Raw genomic sequence first — 25,522 nt, forward strand, 5'->3', positions numbered from 1 at the left:
AGGGGCTGCTTCGGCCTCACACACCGCCTACCCCTGCCGGAGATCAGGGAGGGCCCGGAGGCGCCCCGCGATCCCCGGCGGACCCCCCGGAGCGATGGTTGGGGCCTGAGGCCACGCCCCCTTGGCGGCGTTCCCGGCGGCCAGTCCTCGGCGGCGCGAGTCCCCGGGTCCCGCTCGCTCTCCCCGGGCGCATCTGGGCCTTCCTCTCGCCGCATTCCCGCTCCGCCCGCAGCTAGGCGATCCCCGACCCCCTTCCTCATGGCGTCGCTTCTGTGCTGTGGGCCCAAGCTGGCCGCCTGCGGCATCGTCCTCAGCGCCTGGGGGGTGATCATGTTGGTGAGGGACCGCCCGGCGACGGCCGGACAGGGCCCGAGGGCCCTCGGAGTTGGAGGGCTGGAAGGCTGGGGGACTTCGGGCCTTAGAAGGCAGCAGGCAGGCCGGAGGGAGTGGTCGATGCGCCGCTGGAGAAGGAGACAGCTGAGATAGAGAAATGGGGAACTCGAGCGGGGCGGGGGTGGGGGGAGCCCTCGAGGTAAGAGGGAGAGGAGCTGGGCCCTTGAGAGATGCCTGCGCTGAGCGGAGGGCAGCGGGGAGGGGGAGCGCTGCTTCCCGAAATGGGCAGCCGCGGCCTTGTTTCCCCGGGGTGACCCGCCCCGCTCTGGGAAGAAATAGTACGTGATTTTCCCCGACCCCCTCCTCCTTGTCCCGTGACAACGACGCCTCTGGAGAGGAGGACAGTCTGGCTTGCTCACTGTTCTGCCCTTGCACTGCCCCAGTCGTCTCTCCCGGCTCCCACCCCAGTCCTGGTGACGGAGTCCGAGCCCCGCAGCGGCCTGCCCAGTCCCAGCGCGTTCCGGTGGCTCCCAGACCCGGGCGTTGTGGCAACATTAGAAGTGGGAGGGGCTTGGGGAGCGACCAGGTTGGGGGTCGGGGTTCAGGGAACCCGTCCGCTGCCTCTTTGCAGATCATGCTCGGAATCTTTTTCAATGTCCATTCGGCCGTGCTAATCGAGGACGTCCCTTTCACCGAGAAAGATTTTGAGTAAGTAGTCAGGTGGCAGAGGCGGGCCGGGGGCAGGGAGAGGTGGCCAAGGCCCCGAGTCGTAGGCTCTGGTGGCGGGGTGCCTGGGCCCCGAGGCTGGAGAACTGAGCTTTTCACCTTAGCGCGCTCGGAGTCGGGCCCCACGGCCCCCTCGCAGCCCAGGTGCAGCTGCTTCGGTATTTTACTCGACTGCCCTGGGCCGCAGTCCCCCTCCCGCCGGGAGCTCGCGATCCTGGAACTCGCCCCAGAGGGTTGGAGGAAGCTTGAGTAACGCGAGTAAAAGCGCTAAGGCGGAGCCCGGCGCCCGGGAAAGGCCGGCCGCCGCGAGTGCTGCTGACCATTGTTTACCCCATGCCCGCCGCAGGAAGGACCCCCAGAAGATATATGACCTGTACGAGCGAGTCAGCTACAACTGCTTCATCGCCGCGGGCCTCTACCTCCTGCTCGGAGGCTTCTCTTTCTGCCAAGTCCGGCTCAACAAACGCAAGGAGTACATGGTGCGCTAGCGCTCCGCCGGCCCCCCGTCCGCCCCCCCCTCTATTTAAAGACTCTCCCCAGGGGCCAGCGTCCGGACCCCGCGCGGGGAGGCTGGGGCCGGCCGTCCTCGGTCCCTCCACAATAAAGCGGAACTGCCCTCCTGAGCCGTGTGTCTGTGCTTGGGGCCGGGGCGGGCGCGGGGCTGGCACCGGGGCGGGCGGGGGCGGGAGGGCGGCCGCGCGCCGCAAGCCGACCCGCCGGCGGAAGTGGAGGGAAGCCGGGCCGGAAGTGAGGCGGTGTCCGGCCCTCGGGCCTCGCTCGGCGGCCGCCGCCGGAGCCACCGCTGCTGGCGAGGCGGGGAGCGGCCGCCGGGGAGCCAATCGGCCGCGGGGAGGGGTGGGACTTCCTGCGCGGGGGCCCCCAGCGGCTCGGTTGCCCGGCTCCGTGGTCCCCGGCTCGGCGGCGGTGGCGGTGGCGGCGGCGGCGTCTCCTCCGTGGGGAGGCGCGCGGGGCCATGACGTCAGCGTCCACCAAGGTTCGGCCTCGCTCGCGGACAGCGCTCCCTGGCGGCCGCGGGCGGGCGGACCCATCCCCCTGCCGGCGGCGCCGGCTCTTCCGCTTGGGGCGGGGGGCCGGGGGCGGGGGCCGGGCGGGAGCCGCGCTGGGGTGGGGCCAGGGGCTCCGGGCGGGACGGCGCGGGGTGTGCGCGGCCCCCCGTGACGCCGCCCCGCCCCCAGGTCGGAGAGATCTTCTCCGCGGCGGGCGCCGCCTTCACGAAGCTCGGGGAGCTGACGATGCAGCTGCATCCAGTGGCCGACTCTTCCCCCGCGGGGTACGTGAGACGGGCGGGCGCGCCGACTCGGCCACCGGCGCGGACGCTCTTGGCAGGGACAGGTGGCGGAGTGCCCTGCGCCGGGCGCCGCGCTGAGCGGGCGCGGAGAAGCGCGGGTCACGGGAGGCACGGCGGGTGCCCCCGGAGCCTGCGGCTCCCGACCCGGGCCCTGCGGGCTGACCTGAGCGCCGCTCACTGCGATCGCGGTTCTGAGAGCCCCGCGGGTGGGGTTGCTTCCAGCGGGCCCCTCACAGCCGCGGCCGCCCGGGGCTCGGGCACAGGCAGGCTTTCTTTGATCGTGGCTGTTGGGACAGGTGTGGTTGGGGTCTTCAGGACGCCCACAGGGCGTTAAGGGGGAGGAAACCCTCTTTAGGGACCCACGGAAGGGACCCCAGGGACTGAGGGGAGGAGGCTGGCGGCTGTGGAATGCACAGCCTGTGGGCTGGCTGCACACCCCCCTCTTCCCACTTTCCTGTCCCCTTCTCCCCCCTGACAGTGCCAAGTGGACGGAGACGGAGATAGAGATGCTGAGGGCTGCCGTGAAGCGGTTTGGGGACGATCTTAATCACATCAGCTGTGTCATCAAGGAACGGACAGTGTGAGGGAGGGTGGCCGGCAGAGGAAGGGGGGTGGGCACCGTCTTCCTGCACACCCGCGGTCCATCTTCCTGCGAACCCCCTTCCAGCTCAACGGCCTTTCCTGCCTCGCTGCTAGCTGTGTTAGCGCGAGCTCGAAGACTGAGAATAAGAGTGGGTCAGAAGTTACTGAAATGCTGTCCTAAGCAGGACCTTCCGAGAGTTTTATTTCGGGTTGCCTGAGATGCCCAGGCCCCGAGTTTGGTGATGGGAGTCCCCTGGCGGTTTACACAGCTCCTTCGAGCTGCTGCTGCAGTGTTTCTGGGGGTGCCATGACACTGAACTAGCTGATTGGAGTCTACTCCTAAGTCTCAGTCTGCCTGTGGGTCACCAGAGCTCACCTGGTAGCTTTGCGCGCCCGCACATCTGTCCCACGAGAGAAGTAGGACGCGGGCCTTCCCCACTGCACGGTTGAGGTGGTCCACTCTTCACATCCCATCTGCCCTGAGTGTGTGCGAAGCTTCAGGAGAACACAAGAACCCTACAAATGGCTGGCGCCCTAACCTCGGTGCTCACAAAGGGCTCCCCAGTATTCCTTCACAGTGGCCCGTCAGCCCTGCCCTTCCCCTCCCTTCTTCCCTCCTGCGCTCTGATGACTCCCTAACCTGCTCTCTTCTCTTCAGGGCCCAGATAAAAGCCACCGTGAAGCGCAAGGTATACGAAGACTCCGGCATCCCTCTTCCAGCTGAGTCTCCCAAGAAAGGACCCAAGAAGGTGCCTTCCGGTGTCTTGTCACCTCCTCCAGCTGCCCCTCTGCCAAGCAGCTCCAGTGTCTCTGAGGCCGGGGGTCCCCCCGTAAAGAAACAGAAGGCCGGTGAGGGCTGCTGAGTGGCTACCTGGGGGCTCAAGGTCCTGTCTGAGGTTCAGGGAGAGAATCGGGTGGGTCAGAGAAGGATCCATCTCTCTTCCTTTCCCTGTCAGGGTTCCCTGAGAGTGGCTCAGGTGGCCGAGGGAGGGGGAGCTGGGGGGCAGTCAGAGAACCTAGAACCTAGCTTATGCTGTGCCCCCCCCCCACTCCCCAGATGTGACACTCAGTGCTCTGAACGACTCGGATGCCAACAGCGACCTGGTGGATATTGAAGGGCTGGGAGAAACTCCTCCAGCCAAGAAACTCAACTTCGACCAGGGTAGGAGTCCTCCTCCTCCCACTCCCACACCAGCTGGAGGCGTGGGGGATGGACTCCGCAGGAGCCCCCTCCCCCGGTACAGAGGCTTGGGAAGAGCAGGTTCCCCGGTATCAGCAAGGAGCTGGGGGCTCGGGGGAGGTAGGAGTGGTCTTGGAAGCAGGTGCTGGGTTGGGGGGGGTGGTCTTGGAAGTGTACTTGGGGCTCGCTCCATCTCGGCCCATTTTGCTTCCTGTTCCAGACAGCCTGACCCTGGATTCTGGCCTTCTCATGACCTCTGCTGACCCTCCTCTACTCTCTCGCTGAGCCTCCCACCTCTGACCCCTCTCACTGTTCCCCCTGGACCTGTGGATCGCCCGGGACTCTGAGCAAGCCTGCACGAGAGGGACAGTCACAAGGCTGCTGGGGCCATACCAGCCACGCCGTTCCTGTACGCGCATCTGCCCCTGAACCCCTCTGACCTCCACCTGATGGACTTTTTTATACAGAAAACAATAAAGATTGCCCTTTCCGCCTGGTGCCTGCAGTGTCACGTGATTGGGGCACTGTGGGCGACGGCCTCCCTCCTGAGGCCCCGGGGCTCGGCCCCTCCTCGCGGGTCTCACCACCCTGCCTGGAGCAGCACAGCCCATATTGGCAGACTCTGTGCCCAGTGCCAATATTTCTGTGCTGCTAGAGCCAGGGGAGCTGGGTGTGGGCAACAAAGACTCCAGTCCACTCTCCAGAGGCCGAGCCTAATCCCAGGACCTCTGGCAGTCCATATTCCTGAGGCCGCCCTGGGGAGTTGAGAGGGGCCATTTCCAGTGCTCCCAGCACCCCCCCCCCGCCCCCCACCTCACAAGAAGGCCCAGATGTTTTCTGTGTCGCTTCTCCAGGGTGGCCTCCCGGGGCCAGGCCTCGGCGGTGCCTCCCCCACCCTCGCTCTAACACCACAGTGTGGTTTGGACGTGGCCACAGAGCCGTGCAAACCACAGTGTGCTGCTGGGGCGGGAGCAGGACTGGGGTGGCTTGAGAGGAAGGGAGCACAAGATGGTGCCGTGAAGACCCCCATCACCAGGAGCGGGGACCTAGAGAAGGCTCAGAAGGCAAACACGGCCCCAAGAAGGGTTGCAGGGGCAACGAGGAACCAGGGCGAGGAGCTGGCAGGCCACAGGAGGGAGAGGGGCCTATGGGCTGAGCCCACCGTGGGATACGACTGGAACCACCTTCCCTCCGTAGCAACTCTGCTCAGGGGACCCCTCGGGTGGGGTCAGAGGCAGAGGAAACGGGATGACTGGGGGGGCCACACGCTGCCTCCCGACTCAGCAAGGGCAGGGACCCAAGGCTTCCTGTGTCCGTTCCTCCCCTCCCTGGGTCAGAACCCAAGAGAAAGCAAGGAGAGACAGAAGGCCAAGGACAGCAGGGTTGGGAGTTGGCAGTCCAGAGGTGGTGGGGCCGGAACATGGTGGGGAGAGGGGGGCCGGAAGTCGCCCTGGGCCCTGGGCCTGCCACAAGATGGAGGCCAAAGGCAGGAAATGGAGGCCAGGGGGAAAGGGGAGCAGCAGGGCCCAGGAAGAGGGCTGTCTGGACCTGGGGGCCAGGTACTCAACCCTCAGCACTGTTCCCACTCCCCACTGCCCCCCAGGGCCCACACCCGACCCCCCGCGACAACCCCCATCAGCCCATCCACCAGGCCCAGGAAGGCGGGCCCACCCCAGAAAGCCACGTTTAAGCTGAGACAAACATGGCTCTCCCCACCCCCACCCTAGGCCTTCCCTTAGCCTTTTCCTCCTGTCCAAGACATGATTTTTAAAAGCACCCCACATAAAGCAAAATCCAAGGGCCAAAATCCCTTCCACAAATCAAAATAACACCTTCTGCAAACCAAAAGTTTTCCTCCTACCTCCCATGCTGCCCTCTACCACCCCCCTGCCGACACACCCCCAAAACTCTTAGCAATCAGAAAGATCTAAGATGGTGGGTGTAAGCAGTCTTTTTAGGCCCCGGGGGACGCCGGACCCCCTCCCTCGAGACCCCTGTCTGTCCTGCCCCAAAGCCTGCCAAGGCCTCCTGCTCCTGACTCCAACCTCCACGGCCCCCCCAAACTCAGCAGCTGCCCCCAGCTCCCAATCTCGGCAGAGCCTTTGTGGGGGTGAGACAGAGATGAAACACTGTGCTAACGGCTGGGGACGTTGGGGGGGCTTCTGGTCTCAGCCTTTGGTTTCTATCTGGGGGACTGCGGTTCGGGGCATAAGGGAAAGCCTCTCCGATCATCCCCCCAGTTCCAAGACTGACAAAGCCCAACCCCACCCCAGCACGCACCTCCAAGCCTCCCCCCCAACCGCCACGTCTCTCCTGAAAACAGGGGACACTTTCCTCCCCACTTACCTCAGCTACTCTCCCCTGAGATCCTGGGCCCCTATTTTGAAGGGAGCAAAATTTGGGGTGCATCCCTCACATTTGGGGTGCAGGAGAAAGGAGCCGCCCCAGTCGCATCGCTGGCCTCCTTCCTCTCGGCTGGCTCAGGGAGTGGGGAGTGCCCTAGGGAGGGGGGACCCCCACAAGAGAGCTCAGAAGGGGGTTCCACCATTCCCAGTCAGAATTGGGGACACCCCCCCCAAACCCGTCCCAGCCCATCCGTCTCCAACTCGGCGGGAGAGGCAGCTGCAATGCCCCAGTCAGATTCCCCCAACACTACATTCCTCACCCCATCTAGAGGGGTCCCGGGGGCCCCAAAAAATCCCAAAAAAATCTAGGATGTTGGCAGGACGGTCCTGGACTAGCACCCCAAATTTGGGGTCCTCAGATACCCCCGTTTTTTCAGGAAAATTCCATCTTTCACCTGCCTCCCGCCAGCCCTGCTCTGTCCCGATGCCAATTTTGGAAGTCACTCCCTCCTTCCTCCTCCCCGTCTCTCCAGGCCCCCCCCCGCTCGGGGGCGAGGGTCCAGGAAACCTGGCTTCCAGACCGGGGGGGCACTCCTCGAAGGGCCAGGGGCCAGGAGGTCAAGCTCATAGCCCTAGTCTTAGGGAAGCAGGAAAGCCCGATCCTCCCCTCCCCTCCCCCCTGGCTGGTCTCCGTGGTGGTTTAAGGAAAGCCTGGAGGATTGGAATCTGCCATTGCTGTTGCACAGGCAGGTTTTTTGCCTTGGGTTGGGGGGGTGGGCGGTGGGAGGGAGGGAGGGGAGGAGAGCGAAGAGAGCAGGGACCCAGGCGTGCAGAGCTGGCCTGGCTTACCCCCTCGCCCCTACTGCCGTGGGGCACCCCTCCCCCCACCCACCTCACCCGCATTCCCAGTCCTCCGTCTGCTTTCTGTTTGGGGCTCTTATCCTAGAAACTCAGGGTACAAGAATCACCTCCTCGCACCCTCGCCACCACCTCTCCTTGCCAAAGTTCCAACAGCACTGTCCTAGTCAGGGGTGTTCCCGTTACCACGGGCTACCCCATTCCCCCCCCACCTTCCCAGAAAGTGAGGTGTGCTCCCTTAAGAAATTGGGGTTCAGAGTCTGAAACTGCCTTCTCTCCGTCAGATCTATCCAGGTCACATAGAAATAAGAGGAGATACACTACCCACTACCTTTCTAAATTTCTCCCTTCAAGTCCTGGGCATAATTGGGGGTTCAGTAAAGAAAGAGACTCCTAGAATCCGGGGTGAGAGGGAGCTAGCTATAGGCAAAGGACATCCCAAACCAGCATCATGCTCCAAATTAAGTGAACCCCCAAATCAGGCTCACCTTACGACCCATCTCTCGGCTTCATCAAATTCATCCAAAAAGTGACAAAACACCCCCAAATAATGACACCCCAAAACTTTAGTCTCCTACCCTGCGGCCTCACCTTGTTTCTCCCCCTGGGAAAAGCTTCGTGGCTATCTATGTATACACAGGCCACTGTGCCTTCAAAGTAAGTTTCCACAACATTCAAGTACAAAGGTCTGTTTCCCCTCAATGACCCACAATCACACACAAGGCCTTCAAACCTGCTCCCAGCTTCTATTACGTTCCACCTCAAGCTAATAAAAAACTCCAGATTGAATTTCATGTCCCCCCAAATCTAACCCCAGCCTTGAAACATACATGGCTTCCCAAAACAGACTATACCCCAAAATCAGCATGACTACTCTACTTGAAATCAGACTGTCCATACACACTAGTGACTATGAATCCGCAACACAAAACCCTCATCGACCTCCCGAAGCACGCCTAGCAGGTTGTCCTGACATTCCAAGATGACAATCTCCAAATTATGGGGGTCAGAGTCCCCAAAACTAACGCAGCTTCAAAATCAGCTCCCTGCCTCAAACGTACCACTGGCACTCAGGCTCAGGCCTTCTGAGTGCAGCCCCCAGCGCCCAGAACGACCCAACTAACTCAACACCCCATAAAAAACATACACTCCATAGCAGACCAGGTTACCCAAAATCAGCTCCATCCTGATACCAAAAGGAGCCCCCAGTCGGACTCCCACCTCCGGACTCAGCAGAGGACACAGTAACCCTCACATACAAAAGCCACATCGCGGTCCTGAATCCCCAGGGGTCCCGGATTCCCAATTTCTCCGCAGTTCTTTCCTGCACTCAAATAAAGACACCCTCGGGTCAGATAGAGACACCGCAGGCCCGTAGGCAGCTCCATGGATAATGGCCAGTCATTCCAGGGCACCTGTGGACTCTCTTGAACCCAATGCAAGTCCTGCTTTGCAGCTAGAACTCAGCTCTGCACCCCTCCTCCAAATAAACATTGCGTCCCCCAACCTCTCCCCAAACAAAATATGAGGGTGGGAACCGTGCCCATCTCCCAGATCAGGGACCTCCAATTAGGGTTTTCGGTTATCGGGCCCCTCCTGCCCTCTCTCCCTCCTTTTACCCCCGAGGCCCTCCCTGTTTTTCCTTCTCTCTGTCCACCCCACCCAACCCTCAGATTAATATTGGCTAAAAATTCACCTCTACCGACAGATAACAGGGTCTAGCTTCATGAGAAAAGAGAACCCTGAGCTCCCAGGTCTCAGACCCCACTCCTGGTCCCACCAGTTCCCTTGCTCCCAGAGCCCGCGGATTTCTCACCCCAGATTAGGAACCCCAGCCTTGGAGGGAAGTCCCCTCTGTCGCCTAACTCTCCCTCCCTCCGCCCAGCCTTCGTCCCCCCCCACCCTACCCCCCAGGAGACAGAGGGACAAAATCAACCAGCGCAAAGGGGAGGAGGACGAAGGCGTCCGCCTCTGAGACCGAATGGATCCTGCGCCCCGGTCCAAGTGGACCCCAGCCGGGTGGAGACGGCGAGGCGAGGCTAGTGCTCGTCCGCCCCCTCGTGGAAGGAGTCGAGCATTGCGGGGGGTTTGCCTACTTGCCGCGCTGGACCGGGGCGTCCCGCCAGCCTCCGAGCGTAGCCCACGGGCGGGTGCCCGAGGCCTTTAGTGAGCTGGGACTGGGGGAGGGCGAGCGGGCTTTGGGCGGGAGTCTGTGTCTTCTGGATCCCTACAAGGATTCAGAAGGGAGTCGGGAGCGAGAGTCCGGACGCCCAGGTCTCCTGAGCGTCTCTCGGCCCCCACCCGGGGCTTTCCCCACCTCCTCGAGGGGAAGCAGCTGGCGGAGCCGTCCGGTCGCAGGACAATGGAAGGAAACGACTAGAAATCATATCCGTCCCCTCCCCGCCCCGCCCGATCAGAGCCCCCCTTTCTGCTGGCCCTGCTAGAGGACCCTGTCATTCGCACCGCGCCCTCCCGCTGTCTGGGACCCCACGCGAGTGCGCCGGGGCCTCCCCAAACCGGGTGCCTCTATGGGTTCCCCTTTATCTCCCCTGACACCGTCTGTGGGAAGGGGGAATTCTGCTGTATTCACTCTCCAGTTGACAGGCACCCCCCTTTCAAAAGCCAACACACGGATTTTCGCTGCCCCAGGCCCCCCGACGACCCGGGTGGCCCCTATTTCCAATATCTCTATCCCCAGCCTCCTCCCCAATGCCAGTGTCCCCTCGCCGGTCCCACTTTCAGGGGCCCGAGACCCCTTACGTTACGACCACCCAGGGTTTCTGAGGTCCCGCCCTCGGGCCGGAGACCCCGCCCCGGGCTCGCCATCTGGAGAGCGAGGGAGGAAGGAAGGATACAGACCCAGGCGTTCACCCCACCTCCACCCCCGCCCCCGCCATCCCGGCCAGATAAAGGAGCCGACGCCAGGAGGGGAGCAAGACCCCGCCCCCCCCAAGAAGAGCCGCCGCAGCCCCTGCGGGACGGGGGTAAGAACGACGGACCGAGGGAGCCGGACTCCCGGGTTCCCGAAAAGGGTTGCTGATGGTAGGAAGACTGAGGCCCGGTGCTTGGACTGAACTAGTGGTCCGGGATCAGACAGGAGTGGAATTCCGTGCTTCAGAGAGGGTGCCTGGGTGGGATTTGGAGGATTGTGGACGCGGGCCGTCCGGGGTGCCCGGGCAGGTCGGACACCTGAGATTGAGGCGCGCGGTGAGGCCGAGGGCAGCGGGGTGCTGCTGCGTCACGAGCAGTCGAGCCGAGGCGCCGCGGGCCGGACTCCCCACGCTGGCCGTCGACGCCGCGGTGTGGGAACACCCACCCCACGCCGGCACCGTGGAGTCTAGCCGGGAGGCGAGCGCCGGTGGGCGGGGGGGGCGGAAAGCACTAGACGGACCCCACGAGGCTGCGCGAGCCGGGCTGGGGGCTCGGCCCGGGCTGCACGTCGGCCGGAGGGGCGAACTGCGGAGGGAAGGTGTCTGAGCACCGCCTGGGTCGCTGAGCCCTTTCCCCGGCACCCTCAGGCCTGCGTCGCCATGGGTTCCACCGGCGCCCCGGAGGGCGCGCTGGGCTACGTGCGCGAGTTCACCCGCCACTCCTCCGACGTGCTGGGCAACCTGAACGAGCTGCGCCTGCGCGGGATCCTCACCGACGTCACCCTGCTGGTCGGCGGGCAGCCCCTGCGAGCTCACAAGGCGGTTCTTATCGCCTGCAGGTTCGAGGAGGGTCTCGTGGGGCGTGGGACGGGACCAATGGGAAAGGGGTGGTATCATAAGGTTCCTCGGGAGAGGATCTGGGAGGGGACCCGGAGCCAAGCCTTCGGAGAGCAGGAGGCTGAGTGTCGAGTGGAGCGCATCGGGGAACTGGGGGGGATGATGGGGAGGAGGTGGGGCTTCCTCGTTCTGCGTGTGTCGGTGGGTTCCCCAGGCCCTGACGTAGCCTATCTGCCTTCTCTGCAGTGGCTTCTTCTATTCGATTTTTCGAGGCCGCGCAGGCGTGGGGGTGGATGTGCTCTCCCTGCCCGGGGGCCCCGAAGCCGGAGGCTTCGCTCCTCTCCTGGATTTCATGTACACGTCACGCCTACGCCTCTCTCCTGCCACTGCACCGGCCGTCCTCGCGGCCGCCACCTACTTACAGATGGAACACGTGGTCCAGGCCTGCCACCGTTTCATCCAGGCCAGGTGAGGGGGCCCCCGCTCGGTGTCCTCCGTTGGGTGAGGTGGCATCCCAGGTGTCACGGGTAGAGGCCAAGATCAGGAAAGAGCACTAATATCCATCGCACTTTTCCCAGCTATGAACCTCTGGGCATCTCCTTGCGGCCTTTGGAGGCGGAACCCCCGAGGCCCCCAACGGCCCCTCCACCAGGCAGCCCCAGGCGCTCTGAAGGGCATCCAGACCCACCTACCGAGTCTCGCAGCTGCAGTCAAAGGCCCCTCAGCCCAGGCAGCCCAGACCCCAAGGCCTGCAACTGGAAAAAGTACAAGTTCATCGTGCTAAACTCTCAGGCCACCCAAGCAGGGAGCCTGGTGGGGGAGAGGAGTGCTGGTCGACTGTGCCCCCAAGCCAGGCTCCCCAGCGGCGACGAGGCTTCCAGCAGCAGCGGCAGTGAAGAAGGACCCATTCCCGGTCCCCAGAGCAGGTACAGACCCTGGAACCTCAAGAATTGGCAGAGGCCAGCCTCAGCTGGGAGGCAGGGCCACCAGGCCTGGGTGGTCAGGAGAGGGGAGGGAGGGGGTGGGACTTCCCAGGCACCACCGGTTCTGGCTCACTGGTCAGTGTTGGCTAACCTCCAGAGGGTAAGCCAGCCTCTGGCTCCAAATTCTCCAGGCCAGAACGCCCCCCCCCCAATAATATCTCTCCTAATCCTTTTCTCTGGGCTTGCCACCTGCCTAGGCTCTCTCCATCTGCTGTCACGGGACACTTCAAATGTGGGGCTCCAGTCAATAGCCCCCACCTCCTCACAGCCCCGACTCAAGAGACCCCTGCATCGCAGTCTGGGCGGGCTTGTCCGCCACCAGGTCAGAGCCCTTCCTTTTACCACTGCCCTTGGCTTTTCTCCTCAGGCTGCTCAAGGCCAGTTCGGGCCAAAAGGAAAGGCCGGTCCCAATTACTGCAAACTGGAATCACCTCCGGAGCTCTTAACAACCCCATTGCCCAAGTCACACCCCACAGATCAGAGTGTCTGGAAGTGGGAGCCAGGAATCAGTATTTCTTTTAAAGCTTCCAATGAGCCGCCAAGTTTGGGAACTTCTGGCCTATTCCCATCAGGGCTGAGTGGTGGGCCCAGGGCTTGGCAGGGCCTCTCCGCAAGCTGTCAAGCAGAGCAGTGGTCCAAGAGAGGAGAGAGAACAGAATCTTCACCCAGCACCTGAGACCTCTACCTACCACCACCACTATTTTTTTTTAAGATTTTATTTATTTATTTGACAAAGATCACAAGCAGGTAGAGAGGCAGGCAGAGAGAGGAAGGGAAGCAGGCTCCCTGCTGACCAGAGAGCCCGATGCGGGGCTCGATCCCAGGACTCTGGGATCATGACCTGAGCGGAAGGCAGAGGCTTTAACCCACTGAGCCACCCAAGCGCCCCCACCACCACTATTGAAGAGATTAGCAGAGTAGTCTGAAGTCAGACAGACATGAAGTCAGATCCTGGCTTGGCCTCTTATGAACCATGGGACCTTGAGTAAGTCGAATGAGCTCTAGAGCTTTAACAGTAAGTTGGGGGGAAAGAAAACCCACTAGGAGTGTGGCTTGAGGACTCACTGGAATTGTCATTACCCACCTTCCTCCCAGGAAGTGAACCGTTCAGCTGCCAGAACTGTGAGGGAGTGGCTGGGTGCTCGTCTGGGCTGGACCCCTTGGCTCCCGGGGATGAGGACAAGCCCTACAAATGTCAGCTCTGTCGGTCTGCCTTCCGCTACAAAGGCAACCTGGCCAGTCACCGCACGGTGCACACAGGTAAGGGAGGAGAGGGTCCAGGCCCTCGTGCCCGCGCGCGTCGTAGGGCCGAGTCCCTGACCTCCAGGCCTCCCTGCCCTCAGGGGAGAAGCCCTACCACTGTTCCATCTGCGGAGCCCGCTTTAACCGGCCGGCCAACCTGAAGACGCACAGCCGCATCCATTCGGGAGAGAAGCCCTACAAGTGTGAGACCTGCGGCTCGCGCTTCGTGCAGGTGCGGGGCGCGTCTGGGAGCCCGCTCGGGGCAGATCTGCCAGAGGGCGGGGCGCGCCGTCGGGGACAGGGGTGTGCCTCCCGGACGCGCGGTCTGAGGTCCCCCTGCCTTCCCAGGTAGCGCATCTGCGCGCGCACGTGCTGATCCACACCGGGGAGAAGCCCTATCCTTGCCCTACCTGCGGCACTCGCTTCCGCCACCTACAAACCCTCAAGAGCCACGTTCGCATCCACACGGGGGAGAAGCCCTACCACGTGAGTGCCGAACCTGGCCTGGCGCTTACCTGGGAGCGGGGCTCTGGGAGGAGGGGACCCGGGGTTCCCGGAGCTCTACAAGTGGGCGGAGTCATGGAAGATAAGGGGCGGGGCCAGGGTTGGGAAGAGCGCGCGCACGCGCGCGGAGAAGTTAGGCTCCGGACTGGGCGCCGTCCGCGGGGCGGAGCTAGGTATGGAAGGGGCGTGGCCTAGCTCTGCGGCCCCGGCGGAGGACCTAGGGAGACGCGAGGACCGAGGATCCTCTCTCTCGCGGAGAGTTGGCCGGGACCGCTGTCCCTCCAGGGTGGTTGGGGAGCGGGCGGGAGCTGACCTGGCTGTCCCCCCACAGTGCGACCCCTGCGGCCTGCATTTCCGGCACAAGAGTCAGCTGCGCCTGCATCTGCGCCAGAAGCATGGAGCGGCGACCAACACCAAAGTGCACTACCACATTCTGGGGGGGGCCCTAGCTGCGCGCGCCGCCTGGATCCCACGAGCTTCCCGGACACCCGGAGAGCTGCGGGCTTGGGCGTGGGGGGGCGTGCAAGGCCCCTCGGGTGTCAGAAACGGCCACCACCTTGAATTCTCGCTGGGGAGAGCAGGGGTGGCAGGTCCGCGCCCGATCTGCCTCCGTTTTGCTGGTCAAAACCTCTTCCCCACAATCCAAGTTGTTTCTGAGGAGAGAGTCAGCTGGGAGCTGCGGGTGGCGGGGCGGGCGGGGGGGCGGGTGGGGAGGGTGGGAGGCTGGAGAGAACGGCCCTCCACCTGCAGCGCCCCTCTCCTTTGGTTTCTCTGTAAATATAATTTATTGAGGCCTGTGGGTGGCACCAGGGCCTTCATTCCATGGCATTTCCCACATCCCCCTTCCAGAAGTGTGATCCAAGGTGGCCTGAAGCACAAGTGTGTGGGGTCGCAGCTCTGCTGGCAGAGATGAGCACTTGGCTGTCTCCTTTGGCTTGACTGTTTCATGTGTTTGCTTGTCATAACTTCATCTTCAGAGTTGTTTCTCCTGTCTGTGTGCTTGTCCATGCGTTGGGAATGGAGAAAGGGTCTCTCTGTGTCCTGTCCCTCCCAGTCCTAGGTCTGGAACCTTATTTGTTCTAGGGCGGCTCTGGGGACATGTGGGGTTGTGGAATTGGGTCAGGAACCCTCTTTGGTATTCTGGGTATTGTAGGTTCTCTAGCGGGCTAGAACTGCATATAGACTCCCCTCTAGTTCCAAGACTTAGAGGACCATTTTTTGTTTTTGTTTTTGTCTTTGTTTGGTGAGCCGGAAATGGAGGTCTGGTCACCTCAGTTTGGCTCCACTGTGTCGATCTGCTATGCGCTGGGCTTTAGTTGAGTCCAGAATCCTCCCCCGGGGCCTGTTCTCAGCACTGGGTTGATCCCTTCCTTATCAGAGATGACACAGCCTTTTCTGATTCTTCCCAGACTCAAAGAATGCTATGACCTATGGGAGAATTGTTAAACTCTATCTTGACTAAGAGATAAAGAGCCATGACCAGTCCTTAACTGTAGAGGTGTCTGGGTTCCAATATTCCTTGGGGTTCTCTCTACCTGAGACAAGTTCCTTCTTCGTTTAGTGGGTTTTTGGACATCATCTGGCAAGTGTCCAGATTCCAGAAACTTCTTTCCCTCTAGAAATTACAGGCACCTGGTATCTTTCTTACCTTAGAAGAGCTAGGTCTGTGACCTGGCCTTCCTGTCACTGCATTCCTGTCTGGAACTGGTGAATGCACTAGAACCTTCCACAGGGAGAGAAAAGGGGCTGAGTTCCTTTCTGGATTTGCTGTAGTTTTGTGATTATGATTGGGATTACTGTTGGGATTAGAGATTTACAAGATTTAGACGAGAAATTGACAGGTGGTCCTTCTAGTTGACCAAGTATGTCTGGGTAGGATTAAGAGGTTGGTTGAGGGGCACAGTCTCCATTGTAGGTCAGGTAAGTAGAAAGTTGGGAATGGGGTTGCCTCTTAACTAGATGGAATGTCTGGAATGTGAGATGATACTCTGAAGCCTTCATTTACAGTCCTTCCCCTGCTGTCTTGGGACCTGTTTGATTGTGGGGTATGGATGGAGGGTAAGGAGCACTTTGAAATTTTCGAGGTGGGCTTCCACAAGCTGGGTCAGGACTAATCGCCACCACTTGAGGACCAGCAAGAAAGCAACTTTTCTTTTTCATTCCCTCTTCCTCCCCACTGCAGAACAGAAGCAGGGAGAGATCACAACAGAGAGATATTAGAAGGAACCATGATTGATTTCTTTCCCCCAATTGGATGGGCAGGTGGAGGTCGCTCGTAGGGGTGGAAATGTTAGATCTTGCAAGATCCGAATCTTGGAATAAAGATGACTCTCTGTGCTGCCTACTGTGTCCCGGGTTCTTGCCTGGGAGGATCTGGGAATGGGATGAAACGGGGCAGGGGGGTGGTAGGGTTCTTCCCTCCTAGATTCTATCTCGTGTTCTGTGCTGATTCGACCGCCCCATCCCATCAGACACTTCAAATGGCCCTTGTTCTCCCCTGCCCTGCCCTTGCCTTCCAGCTCATTGTGTAGGAACCGGTGACTTCATGAAGTTTCTCCGGAGCCACCTGCATCCTGCGGCTCTGAAGTCACTTCCTGCCCGAGGTGTGGAGGCAGCAGGGAGAAACCAGGAAGCCACTAATAATACCAGGAGCCTGGGGGATGCATCCGTGCAGGGATCTGAATGCTTGGGACAACCCCCGCAACACCACCACCAGCACACCCCCCCCCCAAGGAAAATGGACAGGACTTGGGTCCCCTGAGAACAGAAGAGCATGCAGATGGCAGGGAGAAGGTGAAGCCTGTGGTCAGGCCCCTCTGCCCCTCCCCGCCCCCAGGCCCTTCTGCCCCTACCCCAGCAATGGGGCCTTGGAATCTACCCAGTGCCCAGGCAGTGCTTCTCTCCCACTCTTTCCCTGTCCCGTTGTGTCCTGGGTGTGCAGCTCTGTTTTGCCGGGGGCAGAGGGTCACAATTTTGTTAAGTTCCCTCCCTTTTTGGACTTAAAATTCCTCATCTGGGGGATAAGTCCATTAACGTGGTCTTCAGTTCCTGCCCACATTTACAGTGTGGGGTTTCATTTCTCCATCTTAAAACTCATGACCTAGATTAGAGCTATTTCTAAGTAAAACATAAAACAAAAAGCCTACACTAAAACCTCCCTCCCCCCCCCGGACCCCGGCCACTTCAGCTTATGCCCCATCGAAAATGAAACCGGCTAATATTACTTAACCCGCGGTACCCGTCAGGTCCTAAACTAAGCATTCTTGTGCATGGCCTTTTGAATTCCGCTCCCCTGATAACCCTCAAGAGTAGGTACCATTATTATCCCCAATTTACAGTCGGAAAACCAACTGAGGGGCTCGACATCTTGGTGATCCTATGTCCTCTGTGTACTTAGTGTCCCTGTATACAGCCACATTGACAGCCTCGTCTTGGCCTATTTCCCACCACCCAACATGTTGACCCCACTTAACAAAGTTTGGGGGGTATGATAATTTTTATTTCCCACATATAAAATTATAGGGCTCAATATGCTTTTGTAAAATTACACAGCCCAGGGGTGCCTGGGTGGCTCAGTTGGTTACGCCCCAGAGATGTCGTCTCAGCTCTGGTCATGATCTCAGGATGGTGAGAGAGAGAGAGAGCCCCATGTCAGGCTCTACACTCTGCAAGGAGCCTGCTTAAGACTCTCTCTGCCCCCAGGTCCCTCCCTAGGTCCCCCCCCAACCTTCGAGTGCACATGCACACTCTCTGTAAACAAACAGACAAAAAAACAGCCTCCCATGTGTCACTTGTCTGGATATGAGCCCTTGAGCCCAAGTTGCAAGGTCAAGGTCCTGGGGGGCAGGAATTATAAGGAAGAAACAAAGCCAAGCCATTAGTGTTATGTAAAGTGGAGAGACTGGATACTGGTTGAATAGAAGGGGCTGGCCACCCGGTGAAAAGAGCGTCCCTCTTTCGACAACTCCCTCAGGAGATCAGAACCTGCTGTCGGGAAATAGTTTTACCAGAGGGCTGAGGAAAAGGTTTCAGCCCCACTGAGGAAGGGGTAGTGGTGCTGGGAGGCCCTGTGTGTGTCCACGGCCGCCCTTCCTCTCCCGAGTTATTTTTGGTCTCTGTGACTTGTAGATTTCCTGTTAGCGAGGACAGAAGCAACAGGAACCGAGTCGCCACTGCAGACACAAGTGCCCGCAGTCCAACAGTCCGTTTCCCCATCTCTTCCTCGGCCCCGGAGCCCCTCAAAGATCTGGGCATCGGGGTTCTAGTGTGCCCGGGCGCTGGGACAGGTATTTCGTTTGAGTCTCAGGGCAGAACCCCTACACTCACCCCGACCTGACCTTGCCACTGGGTCCCTCATTTAGCAAGTTGGTGTCCTCCTGTCCTGAACCGGTTTACCCATACACACACACCCCCAACCCCATGAGCTCCCTCCGTGAGGGTCTTGGTGCGGTATCCTGGACTGATCGGCTGGTGAGGTGGACGGGAGACGCAACAGCCTCGGGGCAGGTCCCTCAGTCACGCGGGGCCCATTGAGTCGGCCTCCCGCGGGCCCCCTCCTGACGCATGCGCCCCACTCACTGTCCGGGTCCAGAACCGAGCTCTAAGCCCCGCCCTGCCCTCCTGGCTCCAGCCCCCCGGCTCGGGGGCGTCCCGCTTCACCACTGGCCAGCGGTGTACAGGCATGACGGCCGGCACCGGCAGGTAGCTGATGACCTCAGGGATCGCAGCGATAAGGCGGAGGGATAACCCGCACCGAGGCTGGCGCTCTGCAGAGCCGGCGCCCAACCCCAGGGCCGCCTCCCGGCTCCAGGCTGAACGTCGGGTCCCCGCCCGGGCCCGTCCCGCCCAGGCCCGTCCCGCCCAGGCCTCGACCGGCTGCGCGCGGCCCACGGAGCCCCGCCCCCGGGAGCCGCTAGCGCGGAGGCCGCCGGCTCTCCCCACCTAGGCTGCCCGGCCCGGGGAGAGGCGCAGGCGTCCGCCGCAGCCTTCCCTACCCCCGGGCTCATCGGTGCCTTCCTCTGCAGAGGCAGCAGCCTGGCCTCCGCCGCGCGGCTGGGCGGCCCGGGGGGCAGAGGTGGGGGGGTCCCGCGCCCTGCTCCCAACCGGGCTGCGCGGAGTGGCGGCAGCCCCGTGCCCTCGCCGATGGCGCCTAGGGCCGAGCCCCCCGACGGGGGCTGGGGGTGGATGGTGGTGCTCTCCGCGTTCTTCCAGTCGGCGCTGGTGTTCGGGGTGCTCCGCTCCTTCGGCGTCTTCTTCGTGGAGCTGGTGGCGGCGTTTGAAGAGCAGGCGGCGCAGGTCTCCTGGGTCGCCTCCATAGGGATCGCCGTGCAGCAGTTCGGCAGTGAGTGCCGCGCCCGGGTCCGCCTCGCTCGGTGGGACCGGGAGGGGGATGCAGGCACGCTGCGGAGGAAAGGGCGGGGCTGGGGAAGCTACTGGCCAAGGACGCTGGAGAGATCCTCGCACGACTGTCTTCCTCTTTCTCAGGTCCCGTGGGCAGTGCCCTGAGCACGAAATACGGGCCCAGGCCCGTGGTGATGGCGGGGGGCATCTTGGCTGCGTCGGGGATGCTGCTCGCCTCCCTTGCTACCTCCTTGACCCACCTGTACCTCAGTATCGGGCTGCTCTCAGGTGAGACCCTGGACAAGGGCAGGAGAGGCCAGCTGCCTCCGGACTTTCACCTTCTTCCTGCCAGCTCTGAGCTGCTAAGGAGGAGCTGATGGAAGGTTTTGGCGAGCGCCTGTGCCCAGAAGGGAAGGACGTCTTGAGAGCGTTGACTAAAGTGATCAGCGTGTGCAGGGATATTGAGAAATTCCGAGATGTTGAGGCCAGAATTTGCAAGACCGGGGCTGGTGGGGCTGGAGTGTCAGAGGAAGAATGACCATGAAGTTGTGCCAGGCACCGTGGCTGCAGAGTAGATGCCATAATCCTAGTTTACAAACAAAGAAAGGTTCTCAAAGCTTGTGTAACTTGGCAGATGGAGATCACACAGCCAGAAGTGGTATAGCCCGAGGTATAGATCCGAAGTTGGGATCTAGTTACTGTGCATGCAGTATTTCTAAGCCTCCACAGTCTCATTGGGTGTCTTACGCCTGTCTTGCAGAAGAGGAGACCGAGGCTGGGAGAGGAAATAAAATACACAGGGTCGTACTGCTTGAAAACAAGGCCTGTGCTACCGTGGTGGGATTACCTGGTGTCCTGGGAGCCCTAAGAGTCCCCCAACCCCTCTCTCTTCCTTTTTGACAGGCTCTGGCTGGGCCTTGACCTTCACTCCGACCCTGGCTTGCCTGTCCCGTTACTTCTCTCGACGGCGATCCCTGGCCACAGGGCTGGCACTGACTGGCGTGGGCCTCTCTTCCTTTGCCTTTGCCCCACTTTTCCAGTGGCTGGTCAGCCGCTATGCCTGGAGGGGGGCTCTACTGCTGGTGTCTGCCCTGTCCTTGCACCTGGTGGCCTGTGGTGCTCTCCTCCGCCCGCTCTCCCTGAGGGAGGACCCTATTGTGGGCGGCCCCGCAGCCCAGCTCACCTCCCTCCTGCATCACGGGCCCTTCCTCCGTTATACGGCTGCCATAACGCTCATCAACACTGGCTACTTCATTCCCTATGTGCACCTGCTGGCCCACCTCCAGGACCTGGATTGGGACCCACTGTCTGCTGCCTTCCTACTCTCAGTGGTGGCTGTCTCTGACCTCGTGGGACGTGTGGTTTCCGGGTGGCTAGGAGATGCGGTCCCAGGACCCGTGGCACGACTGCTGATGCTCTGGACTGCCCTGACGGGGGTGTCCCTAGCCCTGTTCCCTGTGGCTCGTGCTCCCACGGCCCTAATGACTCTGGCCGTGGCCTACGGCTTCACATCAGGGGCCCTGACCCCGGTGGCCTTCTCCGTGTTGCCTGAACTGGTGGGGACTGGAAGGATATACTGTGCCCTGGGACTGGTGCAGATGGTTGAGAGCATTGGGGGACTGCTGGGGGCTCCCCTGTCAGGTAAGGAGGATTGGGTTTCCCGGGGGGGGGGGCTACATCATAGCCATGTCATGCAATTTGGGGAGGGGACTAGTGATGTTATAATGTGCATGAATATTGCCCTTGGGGATGGCACAGAACACGGCCTCCATGGCCAATCTGGGCAGCCCTGAAGTGGGTCCGGGGGCAAGGAAATGGGGGCCGTGGAAAGACTCTGAGGAGCTATGAGGACCCCGTGGCTGGGTATCTACAGCTTGGGTGCTCAGAGGACCTGGCTGGACCCAGCCAGACGTAGCCTGCAGGTGTCTGGCCCTTCCCTTGGCCTACTGGCCCCCTGCCAGCTGTCTGAGCTGTCGGGTCAAAGTTCTCCATGACCCAGATGCCAAAACCTTCAGACCCTTAACTCTCTCCTCTTAACTATTAACTGAAAGTGTAGACAGGAGGGCCACAGTTGCTTGAAAGAAAGGCGCAGGTGCGCCAGCCCCGTCTGGATACCCAAGTCTCCGCTGGCTGGCTTGGAGGTCCTTCCTGAAGGCAGGAAGGAGGTTGAAATTTCCCTCCAAAAATGACATGTAGAAACCCTGGGACGCCAGAGTTCTCGAGCTCATCCCGTCCTGTCTAAGTGAGTTCGAACTCTTCCAAGATGATGGGCTCAGGAGTACGCTCTTCCCTTCATCAGTCTCAGGAAGTGGGGTGCCCATGTGTGTTCTTTTTCTCTCTTGGACCTAGGCTACCTCCGGGATGTGACAGGCGACTACACAGTTTCTTTCGTGGTGGCCGGGGCCTTCCTTCTGGCGGGAAGTGGCATCCTCATCACTCTGCCTCACTTCTGCTCCCTGGCCTCTGCCTCTAAGCCCCAGGACCTTGTCACAGAGGCAGTGGACACCACAGTCTCTCGGACCAGGGATGGGCTGGGAGAGGACTGAACTGCACAAAGGGGCTGTCAGACCAAGAGGTCAGAGCTCGGCAGCTCCAGATTCTCCTCCTCTAGCCCATCCTGGTGCCCACAGAAACCACACTGCCTTAAGCATCTTGATCGGCTCCCCCACAGGGCAAGCCTGGGGTGGGCGGTGGTCCTGCATGGTGTGTGCCAACCCCCTAGTATTTTGCTGAGGACTCTCATCTCTTCTTTGCTCCCACAACCTTTACGGAAGGATACAGGAGCTCAGCCTGCTCCCCGGAGCTGTGAATCAGCTGTGACAACCAAAGGCTAAGAGACTTAATGTGTTTTACATGTGATCTCTAGTGTCGCCCACCAGCTTCCTTCTCTGCCGGCAGGTGCTTGGGAAAGGGGGATGCCCTTTTGAGATAAAACTGAATAAGGAAACGGGGTGATCGTCAGAACCTCAAAAAGACCTGGGGCCTGTATGCTTGGGTTGGCCGAGTGGGTTCGTGGTTAAGAAGTGGAAGGAAGGTCCCCACTTTAATCCTGGACTCTGCTGTCTGGACCACACCCCCTCCGTCTGGCCCGCAGATCTCCCCTTTCCTACTGTCTCCTGAGACTTGGAGGACAGTGGTGAGGACACGGGGATGGAATGGTGGCTTGGGAGAAGGAGCTGCTACAGTGAGAGCTGAAGTCCCATCCAGCATTTCCCTCTGGCCAGGGGAAGGAGCCTGAAATTCAGGGAGGGGTTAGCTGGGGGGTCCGGATGGGGCAGATGGCCCCCTTCCTCCTGAGCCCTCACCCCAACACACTGAAGCTGACAGGTAGGCAACTTCTCTGAGCTTCCCTGTGTTTTTATTGTTTTTTGAGAGAGAGAAAAAAAGAATGACAGTGGAAGAGGGGCAGAGGGAGAGAGAGAGATGGACAATCTTAAGCACGCCTCATGCCCCGCAGGGAGCCCACTGGGGGGGGGTTAATCTCAGGACCCTGAGATCATGACCTGAGCTGACGTCAAGAGTCAGAGGCTTAACTGATCGAGCCCCCCTGGGGCCCCCTTGAATATCTTATGTAGAAGGAATGTTTTCAGCCTCCCAGATTGGCTAACAGTTGGAACTTGCAGGAAACTGGATAGAAATTCTTTGCTGGGGGTGGGGTTCCAACTCGTGGTCAACAAGCAGTGTCCAGAGCGGACTGGGGGCCTCCAGAGGAAAGCAGGGCGACTTGAGGAGCGGGGAGCAGCTCCCCCCTCTCGGGGGGAGGCGTGGCCGGCCGGGAGGCTGGCCGGCAGGAGGGCAGCGCCCCGGGCAGCCCCATGTAGATGAAGCTGCCGGAGAGGATAAAAGAGCCGCACGCGAGGAAGGAGGCGGTGAAATCTCCCGTCTCGTCTCTTAGGAAGCCTGTGAGGAAGGGGAAAGGAATTTAGGGACCTGGGATCCCGGGGCAGAGGACGGTTGCGAGCAGATCTGTTCGCTCGGGCCCTTACCTGACAGCGGAGGGCCCAGAAGCCCCCCGAGGCTCATCAGCATCATCACCAGCCCCGTGGCCTGGACCACGCCTCTGACGCCCACCAGCCCCGGGAGCACTCCGAACACCAAGGGCGCGTAACTTCCCGCGCTGAGCCCGTAGGCCCCGGCCGCGGCCAGCAGGGCCCCCTCGCAGCCCTCCTGGCTGCCCACCAAAGGCACCAGCCCCACGGCCAGCAACCCCAGCCCGGTCAGGGCCCCGAACACCGCCAGCAGCCGCGAGAGGGGCACCCAGCCCTGGTCTGCCAGCCACCCGCTGATGAGCCGCGCGCCCGCATCCCCCACCGCAGCCACCGCCACCACCAGCGCCGCCCCATACCCGCCCAGGCCCAGGTCTAAAGCGTGAGGGGCCAAGTGCACGTAGGGGACGAAGTAGCCGCCCCCGACCAGGGCTGTGCCCAGGGCGAACACCAAGAAGGCCCGGCGCGCGAAGAGGTCCAGGCCGAGGGCGGCTAAGGGCCCGAGGGGTGGGGCCGGGGGGGTCGTCAGGGAGCACCAGGGGTCGCAGGAGGGCGCCACAGGGGGCGAGGTGGAGGGTGACGGCGCCGAGGAGGAGCAGGGCGCCCCTCCAGCCGAAAGAATCGAGGAGGAGCTGCAGGGTGGGCGCCAGCAGCAGCGAGGAGGCCCCGTTGCCCGTGAGGGCCAGCCCCACGGCCAGGACTCGACGGCGGGAGAAGTAACGGGACAGGGTCCCGAGCGCCGGGGCGAACACCAGCGCCCAGCCGGAGCCTGCGGACGGACGGGACCTGGTGAGGACCGGGACCCGGAACACTGGCTCCGGCGATCCCGGCCCCGCCCCCCCCGAGGCCCCGCCCCTCCTGAGGCCCCGCCCCCTCCGGCCTCCAGCCCCCAAGAAGCGCCCCTCTCCGGCATCACCCCTTGGGGACCCGGTACCCCTCTCCCCTCACCGGCAAGGACGCCCAGGCCCAGGTAGAGGTGCAGCAGACTGCGGGCGAACGCCGAGAAGACGAAGCCCAGTGAGGTGAGGACGCTCCCGACCATCACCACGGGGCGCGCCCCCCAGCGGGTGCTCAGGGCGCTGCCCACTGGGCCTGGAAGGGGGCGGAGTCAACGGAAGACACGCCTCTGCGCCCCAAGCTTGATCCAAGACTTCTCCTTGGAGGCTGGCCAGACCTAAAACGTCTCCCCCAACCTAAGAGCTCCTCCCCTTGACCTCGAGACCCTCCGTTTTCTGGGACTCGGTCCCACCGGGCGCCCTTTCCCAGGGAGTCCGGTCATCAGGTTGGTCATCCATCTCCGCCAATCCACCCCGGTTCCCGCCTCCCGCCTCAGGGCCCCCCTCACTGGCTGCCTGCTGCACCGCCAGGGCCAGGGCGCTGACCCACGAGGTGTCCTGAGTGCTTCGGTCAAAGTGCTCCGCGAGGTCAGGGAGGGCAAGGCCCAGCGAGCGTAACAGCCCGTAGGAGAGCCCATTCACCGCGAAGGCTGCGGCCGCCACCACCCAGCCCCAGCCGCCGTCCGGAGGTCCGGCCGGCTTGGGAGTCATCGCCTTCTGCGGAAGGGGGAACACACCACGTCTGTGCCTCCTCTAGGGTCCTGGGCATCCCTGAGATCCGGGTTCCGGCGGCTGGCCAGGGGTGGGCACTTCCCCGGGGCACGGTAGGGCGGGGCGGAAGGAGGGGGAGCTAGGCCTAGGGATACATCTCCAGGGTGCGCGCGAGCTCCCAGGCCCGGGCGACAGCCGGATACCCCGGGCCTGGGACTCCCCCTCCCACACGCATCCCTTCCCCCTTACCCGACCTCTCCGGGCGGTGGGGGGGAGGGGAAGAACGAGGAGGAGCTGGGCCAGGTGTCTTCCCCGCTTGCTGCGCGGGCGGGGCCCCCGAGGGGAGTGAGCGCAGAGATGGAGCCCCACCTGGACCGGCTCTCTCGGTAAACAGAGATCGCCACTGGGGGCCTGTGCCACCTGGGACGCGGGGGGGTGCGGAGGGCGGGGAGCTGACACCGTCAGCCAATCGGCCGAGCCGCGGGTGAGGCCAGACTCTGAGTCCCACGGGGATTGAATTATACACACACACACACGCGCACACACACACACACAGCCCCCGCGGAGGGAGCGGCGGCGGGGGGGTGAATGCAGGCGGCCCCTCCCGGCTCAAGTGCACGCACCTGCCTCCTGCTGCTCGCGGAGGAGACGCGGGGATCGCAATCCCCAGGAAACCCAGGGCCCGCAGGCAACAGTTGGAAAGAGGGGTTACCCCCCCCCCAAAGCCTGCCGCGAGGAGTAATTTTGTTATCACGGAACTTTGCTGGGGGACCAGGTCATTCTCAGGTATGGAATCGCTGACCTCCACCCCGGGCTTGTTCCTTGCTCAGCAATAACCGGCCGTCCAGGACAGACCGGGAAGAGGGCTCCCTCCGTATGA

General features: G+C 61.7%; 5 protein-coding genes across 8 annotated transcripts; 4 read left to right on the forward strand and 1 right to left on the reverse strand.

The window, feature by feature from the left end:
• Window positions 1-167: 167 nt before the first annotated feature.
• Window positions 168-1,598, forward strand: RNASEK (ribonuclease K). The gene is made up of 3 exons (XM_032840059.1): window positions 168-336; window positions 965-1,041; window positions 1,406-1,598. Exons 1-3 carry the CDS (start codon window positions 259-261, stop codon window positions 1,545-1,547), a joined length of 297 nt encoding a protein of 98 aa, XP_032695950.1. The 5' UTR covers window positions 168-258; the 3' UTR covers window positions 1,548-1,598.
• A 335-nt stretch (window positions 1,599-1,933) lies between these two features.
• On the forward strand, window positions 1,934-4,627 carry CUNH17orf49 (chromosome unknown C17orf49 homolog). Of its 4 annotated transcripts, none has more exons than XM_032840055.1 (6): window positions 1,935-2,053; window positions 2,256-2,350; window positions 2,847-2,948; window positions 3,609-3,799; window positions 4,008-4,112; window positions 4,351-4,627. In XM_032840055.1, exons 1-6 carry the CDS (start codon window positions 2,033-2,035, stop codon window positions 4,413-4,415), a joined length of 579 nt encoding a protein of 192 aa, XP_032695946.1. In that variant the 5' UTR covers window positions 1,935-2,032; the 3' UTR covers window positions 4,416-4,627. The 4 variants fall into 4 exon arrangements, with proteins under 4 accessions (XP_032695949.1, XP_032695946.1, XP_032695947.1 ...); XM_032840056.1 differs by having other exon boundaries at window positions 4,355-4,627; XM_032840058.1 differs by lacking the exon at window positions 4,008-4,112 and having other exon boundaries at window positions 1,934-2,053.
• Window positions 4,628-10,287: 5,660 nt separating this feature from the next.
• On the forward strand, window positions 10,288-18,714 carry BCL6B (BCL6B transcription repressor). Its single transcript, XM_032839926.1, has 11 exons — window positions 10,288-10,317; window positions 10,852-11,042; window positions 11,287-11,508; window positions 11,619-11,966; window positions 12,221-12,345; window positions 13,119-13,283; window positions 13,367-13,497; window positions 13,614-13,751; window positions 14,101-14,475; window positions 18,361-18,470; window positions 18,561-18,714. The coding sequence occupies exons 2-11, from the start codon at window positions 10,864-10,866 to the stop codon at window positions 18,712-18,714; spliced, it is 1,947 nt and encodes a 648-aa protein (XP_032695817.1). The 5' UTR covers window positions 10,288-10,317; window positions 10,852-10,863.
• A 78-nt stretch (window positions 18,715-18,792) lies between these two features.
• LOC116856518 (monocarboxylate transporter 13) lies at window positions 18,793-22,075 on the forward strand. The gene is made up of 4 exons (XM_032839949.1): window positions 18,793-19,110; window positions 19,254-19,397; window positions 20,013-20,750; window positions 21,459-22,075. The coding sequence occupies exons 1-4, from the start codon at window positions 18,912-18,914 to the stop codon at window positions 21,653-21,655; spliced, it is 1,278 nt and encodes a 425-aa protein (XP_032695840.1). The 5' UTR covers window positions 18,793-18,911; the 3' UTR covers window positions 21,656-22,075.
• Window positions 22,076-22,680: 605 nt separating this feature from the next.
• Window positions 22,681-25,136, reverse strand: SLC16A11 (solute carrier family 16 member 11). Its single transcript, XM_032839989.1, is given in 6 exon segments — window positions 22,681-23,009; window positions 23,096-23,615; window positions 23,617-23,864; window positions 24,044-24,187; window positions 24,441-24,648; window positions 24,892-25,136. Coding segments are annotated over 5 exon segments (1,344 nt in total). The 5' UTR covers window positions 24,643-24,648; window positions 24,892-25,136; the 3' UTR covers window positions 22,681-22,779.
• Window positions 25,137-25,522: the final 386 nt, after the last annotated feature.

This window comes from Lontra canadensis, unplaced genomic scaffold (genome assembly GCF_010015895.1).
Source record: "Lontra canadensis isolate GAN:19392208 unplaced genomic scaffold, GSC_riverotter_1.0 scaffold110, whole genome shotgun sequence".
Lineage (NCBI taxonomy): Eukaryota > Metazoa > Chordata > Mammalia > Carnivora > Mustelidae > Lontra > Lontra canadensis.